Source organism: Gobio gobio (assembly GCF_949357685.1).
Source record: "Gobio gobio genome assembly, chromosome: 21".
NCBI lineage: Eukaryota > Metazoa > Chordata > Actinopteri > Cypriniformes > Gobionidae > Gobio > Gobio gobio.
In genome coordinates, this window is record NC_137117.1 from 19,105,071 (window position 1) to 19,116,375 (window position 11,305).

Consider the following 11,305-nt stretch of genomic DNA (forward strand, 5'->3'; position numbering starts at 1 on the left):
AAATAGCGGAGTGCGCTCTTCCAGACATCACTAGACCTGCTGCAGAGATGCTTGGATGATGCATTCCATCCTATATCACAAATAAACCAGACTATCTTCCACGTGCCGACGCCTCAACGACTGTTTGTTACTTTTAAAATATAGGCAAATATCAATGGAAACGCACAAGTGACTTTGGCAAACCCGGTACCCTTTGGACATTTTAAAACATTAAAACTCGTTAGGCACGTCACAGAAAACTCGACATGAATATTTCACACGGACTACTGAACCGGACGATCTCTACAGCGAAGCATCCTTTGGAAAGCGTCCGAGGATGCTGCAACTTCTCGGTGATCACCAACGACGGGTTCGGTTCACCGGTTCAGGACGAGCGCGACCAGTTCATCATGCGTTTGGTGCAGATAGCGGTTCTCTGTGTGTTGTCACTGACTGTCATTTTCGGCATCTTTTTCCTAGGGTGCAATCTACTCATCAAGTCCGAGAGTATGATAAACCTGCTGGTGGAGGACAGAAGACCTTCCAACGACGCGGAAATTATTATGATTGCTGCATGAGTGGAATAGACTATGTGCCGTGACTTTAAACTGACACGAACTTGTCATCTTTTTATGAAAGACACCTGTTGGTATGATTTCCATGCCAGTGCTGAACTAAATGTTGGATGTTTAGGATGTTGACTTTTTTTTTAATTCAAAAATGTGTTAAATATTTGTCTACATAGTCTATCAAAACATCACCTGAAACAACAAGAGCAGACGAAGAGAACCGCATTCATTAGGATCCAGGACAATTCCAACTCAGAAGAAATTGTCAGTTTTATCTTTAATTGATTTATGTGACTCATAATTTGCATAAATTGATTCCATTTAAAAAATGTTCAGTTGGTTAAAGGAAGATCATTGTGTGAACTTGCATGCAAAGTGGATTAAAATGAAATTAAACATGAATTTCATTCTGCATTCTAAAACATTATTTTAGTTTCTAAAGGACCTTTGAATCAGGCTGAATCAAAACAACAATCCAGTTAACTAACCAATTATCTGTCCATCAGGTTAGGTTACAGAGCTGTCATCACGTTTCAGCTTTTTGACAATGCATGATTATTTTAATTGTATAACAGATTATATATTAATTATATATCTTTAATGAAAGACACCTGTTATCAGAATACATAATATACTGTAAATGAATAATATACAGTTGCAAGAAAAAGTATGTGAACCCATTGCAGAATCTGTGAAAATGTGAATAATTTTAACAAGAAAGATCGTACAAAATCCATGTTATTTTTTCATTTAGTACTGTCCTGAATAAGATATTTTGCATAAAAAAATGTTTACATATCAACAAGACAAAAAAAAATAGCCGAATTTATTAAAATGACCCTGTTCAAAAGTTTATGAACCCTTGATTCTTAATACTGTGTGTCGTTGATCCACGGCTGTTTTTTTTTTTTTTTTTTTGATGGTTGTTCTGGAGTCCGTTGTTTGTCCTGAGCAGTTAAACTGGCCAATGTTCTTCAGAAAAATCCTCCAGGATAATTCTTCAGTTTTCCAGCATCTTTTACAGATTTGAACCCTTTCCAGCAGTGACTGTATGAATTTGAGATCCATCTTTTCACACTGAGGACAACTGAGGGACTCAAACACAACTATTAAAAAAGTTTCAAACATTCACTGATGCTCCAGAAGGAAACACAACGCATTAAGAGCCGAGGGGGTGAAAACTTTTTGAATTTGAAGATCAAGGTAAATTATACTTAATTTGTCCTCCAGGAAATGTGTCCCCTGGCTCTTAATGCGTTGTGTTTCTTTCTGGAGCATCAGTGAATGTTTGAACCTTTTTAAATTTAAAAGTTGTGTTTGAGTCCCTCAGTTGTCCTCAGTGTGAAAAGATGATCTCAAAATCATACAGTCACTGCTGGAAAGGGTTCAAATATGCAAAATATGCTGGAGAATGTAAGACTTTTTGGGACCTGGAGGATTTTTCTGAAGAAAATTGGCCAGTTTAACTGCTCAGTACAAACAAGGGACTCAATAACAACCACCACAAAACAAAAAAACAGCCATGGATCATCTAGGTAATGATACAGTATTAAGAATCAATTTCAGCTTTTTTTTTTTTTTTGTCTTGTGGACTATATGTAAACTATCTTATTCAGGTACTAAATAAAAAAAAAACACATTTTGTGTGATCTGTCTTATTCTGTTCAAATGATTACCAGATTTAGCAAGGGGTTCACATACTTTTTCTTGTAACTGTATTCAGCCTTTCTGCAGGTCTGTCGAAGAGGTCCATCCATAAAGTGTCTTCAGCAGAGCAAGAATGTGAATTCAATGAGCAGGTTTATGAGAAAAGAATGAAAATTAGTTAAAAGAAAGAGGAGACAACAAACAAATCAGTATATTATGGAAGCCCATTGCTCCATCTATTCTCTCTGCCGTATCTTGTAACTGCATTACACCACAGTTTGGTGCCAAGCTTCTTAATACATTTCTTAGTAATTGAACTTTATGTAATTCAATTTGGGTCCTCCCGAGATGTGCATGGGCCCTTAAACTTGTGCAGCATAATTCAGTCTCCATGTAATTTGTTAGGGAAGGAAACAAAGAAAAAATGTATTATTAACAGTAATGCTAATGTTCTTGGTCCTATTTGAAAACAGATGGATAATGTTAACATTTTAAACTGCAACAATATGATTAAACACCAGCAAGCAGCTAAAGATAATTCCAAATGTCATCTTTTTTAATTTGATATTGTGCTGACTCTCCACATTAGTTTTAGCCTTAGGTAAATATAATAAGAGGTAGATTATATTTGAAGACAGTATTTTTACAGTGCACCACAAACATTGAATGAAGGGTGTAATTATGATGTTTCAAACTTAACAGGCAAACTATTACATTATGTAATTTAACCTGGGGCTCTCAGTATCCGAATTAATTACATTAACGGACTGCTATGCAAAACAGCAGCCTTGTCTTTATTTGTATAAACATCGTTGTATATCAGTGTTCTTAAACCAAAAAGTAACATTACAGAGATGTTGCATAATTCTCTAAAATCAATTCGATAATACCCTGTCCTCTTTATTTGTACACACACTGCTAAAAGAGCCATTCAATGCAATACATGTGACAGCTGAGAACGTGCCAAAGATGTTACTATATAATCACTGCCTTAAAACAGATGGTGCTGAAATACATGCATTGGAGGACAAAGGGCCATAATCCAAATTAGAGATTAAGGTTGACTGCTAGATCACTGACCCAATCCTAAAACATTCAGCTCATAAGACCCCAGCCGGACACATGTAACTGATCGCTGCTGATTTTTTTTAATCACAGTCCTTTCCGTGAAGCTAATGCACCACTATAACATATGTTGGTTTCTGATACCATAAACAACATAATTCAATTTTATTCAGTTATCAGTTAATCATAAACAAGCTATGACAAGGCCAAGGCAGAATCTGTTTAGAAAAAAAGTATTACTTTTATGAAAAACATTCATAATGTTTCAAAAGAATTCTGTTTCAAATTAATAAACTTTCTTTTCATCAAAAGGTCCTGAAAAAAAATATCACGGTTTCCACCAAAATATTAAGCAGAACAACTGTTTTCAAGATTGATAATAATAAGAAATGTTTCTTGAGCAGCAAATCAGCATATTAGATGATTTCTGAAGGATCATGTGACACTGAAGACTGGTTGAGTAATGATGCTGAAAATTCAGCTTTGATACCACCGTCCTAATATTGTGTTGGACCCCCTTGTGCTGCCAAAACAGCCCTGACCCGTCGAGGCATGGACTCCACTAGACCCCTGAAGGTGTGCTGTGGTATCTGGCACCAAGATGTTAGCAGCAGATCCTTTAAGTCCTGTAAGTTGTGAGGTAGGGCCTCCATGGATCGGACTTGTTTGTTTAGCACATCCCACAGATGCTCGATTAGGTTGAGATTTGGGGAATTTGGAGGCCAAGTCAACACCTCAAACTTGTGCTCCTCAAACCGTTCCTGAAAGATTTTTGCTTTGTGGCAAGGTTTCCCAGCAGAACATTGCCCAAAGCATCACACTGCCTCTGCCGGCTTGATTTCTTCCCATAGTGCATCCTGGTGCCATGTGTTCCCCATGTAAGCGACCACGTGATGTAAAAGAAAACTTGATTTATCTGACCAGGCCACCTTCTTCCATTGCTCCGTGGTCCAGTTCTGATGCTCACATGCCCACTGGGTATTCTGACACCTTTCTATGTCTACAGTAGCTCGTCTTTTTGATCGGACCACACGGGCCAGCCTTCGCTCCCCACATGCATCAATGAGCCTAGATCGCCAGTTCACCACTGTTCCTTCCTTGGAGCACTTTTGATAGATACTGACCACTGCAGACCGGGAACACCTCAGAAGAGCTGCAGTTTTGGAGATTCTCTGACCCAGTTGTCTACCCATCACAATTTGGCTCTTGTCAAACTTGCTCAAATCCATACAATTGCCCATTTTCCTGCTTTGAGGACAACATTTTCACTTGCTACCTAATATATCCCACCCACTAACAGGTGTCGTGATGAATAGATAATCAGTGTTATTCACTTCACCAGTATATGGGCTAGTTTGAGAATGATTTGAGCTTCAAAAAAAGTGCAAATAAATATTTAGCTGATTCCATCTGGGCCTGTCTATGATGAATATATATATTGGGTAGTGTTTAAATATTTCACACTTTCTACACAATTTTTTTTTTCAGTCTATGCATATGTAATTTTTCTCTCCCACGAAGATCATGATGACGGAGCTAAAAAGAGAGAATCTTGCTACGGGTTCTCATGAATGTTCCTCAGAGAGGCACTGAATGATTGATGCTGTGATTGCTTTGTATTTCTTCAGCCCTTCTTTACAGATAGAGCGAGAGCGAGTGGTAGCATGGATGAAAGGAATGGAAGAAAAGGTCACTCCCGGTGGTATAGTGGCTGTCAGACAGCGGTGCGGTCCTGAGAAGTGACGTGGCATTACGAACTGACAGAGCTATAGAAAGGCTATGGAACAGGGGAAATGTCAGAGTAAAAAAGAAGGGAAAAAATGTGAGGTCTCTACAATACATATTAGCATTAAAAAAGGGACTAGGTGGGGTGCAACCACCTTAACTGTTACGCAACAAGCGATTGTGTAAAACTCAAGGAGAATAGTGATTCTGCAATATAGTACACAGGAAGTCACTGTTTGCCACCAAGCCTCTCTGAGACTTACACTGAGAAAAACACAATATAATGATGCCCTAAACTACTTTGAAGTGAATCCAAAACCATTCACCATCTATGAAATCTCTTTTTTTTTTTAGATCATATCTGACAGCTTTAACTCCCACAAGTAATCAGCATTTTTACTCATCGTTGACAGATGTTATACAAAATCAAGGGTCTGCTGAAAAGCCACAGGGGACAAGGTCTAAAAATGCTCCTCTGGAGACTAACTGTGTGACTTCGGGAGCAAAACTTGCTGCATTTGATCACACCATCTCATAACCTGTTACCCTCGACTGACACTCAACTGAATGGTTGAGTTTCACTGTCGCACAACTGTTATCTATTTTGCATAATCGCAATTGAGAATGAGGAGATACGTCATGGTCGTGGGCGGAGTCTGAGCCCTACACCATTCTGGGATCCCACGCTATCGGTTGCCAGGGGTAACATTGTAAGAGCGATACAGAGATCAGAGCAGGAAAGACGGCTCGAGGAATTATCATCGCGGCGTTTAAGCGGAGAAATTACGAGAAAACTTAGAAGAAATGGAGAAGAAGAGGTCTCTTACAGGGAGAAACGTACTACCAGCGCCAAGCTGAGGTATTTAGAGAAGCTGGCTGATATCAAAAACGTTGACCCATACGAGCTGCCACGGCAGAACTCCGAACCACCTTGCACTGAAATGTTTCTATAAATATATTTCCTGTGCATTCTGAATAATAAATATATCTCCCCACTATCCTGCAGCAGTCCAGTGCTCGTCATCATTAGCAGTGTTTTTCTCTTACTGATAATATTTTATACCTATTGAGTTTATATTTTTAAATTAATTTGACTAAACATTTAAATGATCGTTTGTGTGCGCCGGTGCTTTTATTCCAGCCTTCTTAAGTAGAATGAATGCTCGGTACGTGCCTTAAATGGATGTAACGTTAACAAAGTTAAATATTGAATTAATCTTAAACAGTGATGCACAGTAGAGGAAAATTACAGTCAACTAGGCCTACCTTGAATATTAATTAAGCGTTTTGGGCATAAACATGTTTATAACATACAGTAAAATGACTGACAATGAAAAATGACAGAATAGTGATCAACATGTTTAATACAAATAAATAAAGGTTCGTATTGATCAAGTGTCTCACACTTCAGCATCGCGCTCACTAGTTAAGACCATGACTGACACCCTGTGGTGAAATAATGGCGTACGTTTACCAGCCGCTGCTTTCTCAGATCGGCTTGGGTGGATTAAAACTTCATGTTCAGTTGAGTTTGGAAAACTATGTACATAGTAATCATCAGAATATCTCTTCTCCAGTCTCTATCCGAATCCATTACCTGGCGGGCAGACCCCCAAAATGGCGGAAGGGGGGCGGGGCGCTGTGTCGTGACGACATCTCCTCATTCTCAATTGTGGTAAAATAATGGGAGAGCTCATCATTGATGCCTGCATGTTTTGGCTCCGTGTGTACAGTCTCACTCCCACTCGTCACATATTGACGCTTGGTCAGGACCCCTCGTCGTCACTTTTTTACGTACAGGGTACCCCTTGAAAGGCATTTTTCGACGTTAAGGGTACTGCAGTGATTCCAATGAGACACCTTTGGCGTCATACACAGACGTGTTGGGCATGTGAATGTTATCATGATGTAACTATTTATTGGGTTATAATGTTTCCATTATGACATGTTGGAGTATGATTCTCAATTTAATCAGCCAGCATTATTTTATTTACATTTATTGATTTGTATTTACGCTATTCAGACACGTTTGAAAGTAGCCCAAACCCCGCCCCTTAACCTACCCATTTGCGTTATATGATATAAAACACAGAATATAACAGACAACATGCACACTTTATTGAAAAATGTCAAGTATTCCAACTGTTCCGAGGCCAAACGATTGATTTGTGTGAAGAAAAGACCCAAAAGCGATCTGCGTTTCCCTCCGCACCCCGGCGTCGTATTGAAGACGCCACAGGTACGGCCATACCCCTCGGCGTCAGTCTATTGACGAACTGGGAACTCCATTGCTTTCAATGGGAAACCTTTGCCGGCATTCTATCGGTATGAAATCTCGCTGAAGAAGTCTCATTCAGAATACATCGCGATGTTTGGCATCAGTGCACGTGGGCCACATGTTGGTGAGTAGCCATGAATATTTGATATAAAGTATTTTCTGTCGTTATTGATCAGATTATGTTCAGTCACTGCATTATATCTTTAATTTCCACTCAGGCTTCGCTTTTCTTTGCTTTCTAAATCAACACACCTTGCTAATAGGGCGATTAAACACTGTCACGTGACGTGCTATAGACCTTTTAAACAGTTATTCATATTTAATAATAACAACTAGTGTAGTTCCAACGTGGCATTTGTAGTAGAAGCACAATAAAAACAACCTTAGTTGTAATGTGATGATTGTTGTAAATAGACAGTATCCACAACACTTACCATGCTTTTTAATGCCTTTTAATGTAAAATCCAAATATTGTGATGTAAATAGTACTTTGTCCTGTATATAATGTATCTGTTATATAGTATGACTTTTTCTCTTTTTTTTTTTTTTAACCTGAAACGACCAAAAGGGCCTTTCGGACTCAGTCAGCCCATTCTTGTTCATGGAAAAGTAATGGAGAAGACCGAAAGCAGCAACAGCAAATATTTGCAATGGTAAGTATGTGTTGGTTTGAACTCTTTATCAAGCATTTGTTATTTCTTAAACATATTCTTACAAACCCCATGGCTCAATCAGTGAGAACATGTTCTCAAAGTCTTAATAATTCACAAGATTTAACAAGCTGTCATTCATATGATACTCGTACATATTTGTACAAATACTCATACATAATCCTGCAGCTTTTACTCCGACTCCTGCCATTGGCTACAGCCTCAATTCCTGTACATATTTATCATGATTTTTGTAAATCAGTTGCGCCCCTTCTTGGAAAGCAGTCCCAGAAAGAAAAGTTTATATTAGGTCCAATGTATTCTTTAAAATGATTACAAATTGGGCCATTGGGGAGGTCTCTTCACACCTCATGACCTACCTCTGTTTGCAAGAGCGGAAATGCTCACATAACATCAGATATTCAATTATTTTGTCATCAGTTGCACTGCTGATAACGTCCTGTTTACATGTAAATAATTTACGTGATCAAAAGATCAAGTAAATAATCAACATTTTTAAACAAATTAATATGTGCTACTAAAAATATACTTTTAATAATGGAAATGCACACCTATCAGTGAACTTGTTTCATAAATGTATTTAACATTTAATTATGCAACACTTTTTAAAGAAAGAAACAGTTATGTATGAAATCACAACTTGCATGCAATGTAATGAAATTTCCTTTCTTTCTGTTTTGCAGGATTACTTGCAGATTACTTTTATGAGCCAACCCTCACAAGAGCTACTAGTTAGTTGTAGTGAATCTTGCCGTAATCAGGTAAATAATATTTTTAGTATATCAGTATTTACTCATGAAATGCTCCCCTGAATTGTATGTAAATTCATTTTATTGTAACTGTCTTAATGTATATGTTTCAAAAACAATAGTAATTGCACATAAAGTAAGTGAGACTTTCTTGTTTTACAGCAGAGAAGAAAGACCAGACCCTTATATCGAAGCAAGCTAATCGAATAAGTCCTTTGTTTAGGGTGAGGAAGGAACATGGCCATCTTGTGCCCAAAGACGACAGAAAAGTGCGCAAGTCCATTGGTATGTCTTGTATTGATGTATTGTCTTGCTTTAATATGTAGTACAGAATTTGATGTTGATCTCTCAAAGGACAGCTGTGATCATTCTTTCTATACTCTGATAAAATACACACCATTATTCATGTCTAAATCTTTTTATAACTCCTAAAATGAGCAAATTAGTAATATTTGTTTCCCTTTTTGATACAATTATTATTAAAATGATTGCCTTTTAGCCTAAAGGCTGGAACACTTTTGGCCTTCAATTCTTAAAAATGGCACAAGTGAAACAAGTGACAGAAGAGTATGTTGTCTTAAAAGAAATCTAGCATCACTGGCAAAGGCTAAGAAGAGACCATGCCTTTCTAAAATATATTTTTAAAGATCTGCTGTTTAAAAGGTTGCTGTTGATATGGGTAAAATATTTTTTGTCAGTACTTGGCTAATATAATGTGCTGCAATATTATATACATAATGCTTCAATGTGTATATTATATAATGTACTGACTGCGGCTTTGTAAATTTAAATTAGGAATGGGCAAATCTGGGCCTTTTGAAATGGAGAGTTTACCTCCAAGACTAATCGAGCATGCCTGGAATTTGTAACTAAAGTCTTCAGGTTTACTTATAGATAATTATAGGCAGGTGGGTTTGAGGTTGGAGCTAAATCTGCAGGACAATGGATGCTGAGGCCCAGAGTAGCCAACCACTGCTTAAATCATGCAGAACATATGCTAACCTGACTACATTAAACTTAATTTGAATTGTGTTTTTTCTTTTACTTTTAGACCAGGACTGGAGAATGCCTGACAATGGGATGTTACAACTTCTTCCTCTGGTTGAGAAAAGGCTACACCACATCAGTGACCACATCATCTGTTTATCAGTTATACACTGTAGGGTACAAGTGGGCAGACTGTTTAGAAGAAGAAGAACAGGAAATAACATGAACATGATAGAGGGAAGAGCAAGAAACCAGTCTAGCTGTGATAATGAATCATTATTTTTCAACACAATATCAAATCTGTTTTCTGTATCATAGTTGACTGGATGGGATTCTGTGGCACTCATTTGTGTGGCTTCAGCAGCTGTGAATGGATTAATATGATGTTAATGTATTTTTGAAGACCCATTTTTATTTATCTTGAATCTAATTTTTCTTTATGCTACTTTATCAACTGTATACTGTATCCTCCAATAAAGAGTTGAGTGATAAAGTATGGTGAATATTGTGTATGGTGTTTTTAAAGTAAATACACATTTTATGAGTTGATTTAGGTTATCAAAGTAATTAACAATATTATTTTACTTAAAACATAAACATTTTTCATCTGGTTATATTATATTTGGTACAACAATGCACCAAAAAGTTGTATTTGCATGCTGTGACAATACGCCAGTTTTCAGTGAAATAAAGGGAAGGATTTCAAACACTTCAAGCTTAACTGACGATGATCCATGTTAATAAATCTGGTACATCTACTACTGCAATAAAAATTAAAGCATGCACATTACCGATGTCAGGTACGTGAAAATACATACAATTTTGGCAATGTCTCTTTTGTTATTTTACTTAATGGTGCATTGTCCTATATTTAATAATAATAGTGAAGTGTAAATCTAAATAGTTTTTGTTTACACTGGAAACTGGATAATGGCAAGTTGTTGTGGGTTCATCCATTATATTTATGGGTGTTTATCCATAAAAGAAAATAAATATTAATAATTATATTACATTTCTTTCAAATATTTCTGTATTTCATCAGATGGTCTCACAATACCCATCAAAACCTAATACAAGCATGATGTTAGAATAGAAAAGAGAAAATACTCTGATATTTAAATGTGACTCAAAGTTTGTTGTCCATGATGAGGAAAATAGATCTGTGTATGTTGTACTGTCCTTCCGCCCTCAGGGACCCAGTAGAGGCCCCTGGAAGGGCAAAAAAAAGCACATTTCAAATGGCTGTTACTCAAAGTCTGGTTAGCGTATCACAGAGAAAATTGGCAGGACAACTGCTTATGCTATGTTTACTAAATAATGTTGGGCACAGTTTTCAGACAGATATGGAAAGCTGGCATAAAGGTTTTCTGAAAGTGCTCACAGTAAAATATCAAATTTCAGCCTGCCCCTCATATATGTCATAAATGTTTACACAATGAACATAATTAGATATCCAGTTGTCCATTAAAGATGTCATTTACTTAACATTTATTGTCTCATTATTAAACGTTTTAAACTACATTACCCATATACCTTTGTCAGTGTATCAATGCAATGGGAAACATGGCGCTGTAGTTCATTGAAGTGTGCAGAAATGCTTAGGGTTAGGGTTGGGATCTCGGTAAAGGAGTAATT

General features: G+C 37.2%; 1 protein-coding gene and 1 long non-coding RNA gene across 2 annotated transcripts; both read left to right on the forward strand.

The window, feature by feature from the left end:
- Positions 1 to 245: 245 nt before the first annotated feature.
- On the forward strand, positions 246 to 557 carry rprm3 (reprimo, TP53 dependent G2 arrest mediator homolog 3; the record flags this gene model as incomplete). Its single annotated transcript, XM_079802203.1, has 1 exon — positions 246 to 557. The coding sequence occupies one exon, from the start codon at positions 246 to 248 to the stop codon at positions 555 to 557; it is 312 nt and encodes a 103-aa protein (XP_079658329.1).
- Positions 558 to 7,825: 7,268 nt separating this feature from the next.
- On the forward strand, positions 7,826 to 8,944 carry LOC307117302. Its single transcript, XR_013815421.1, has 3 exons — positions 7,826 to 7,916; positions 8,618 to 8,695; positions 8,846 to 8,944. It is a non-coding gene; the product is annotated as an uncharacterized lncRNA (long non-coding RNA).
- Positions 8,945 to 11,305: the final 2,361 nt, after the last annotated feature.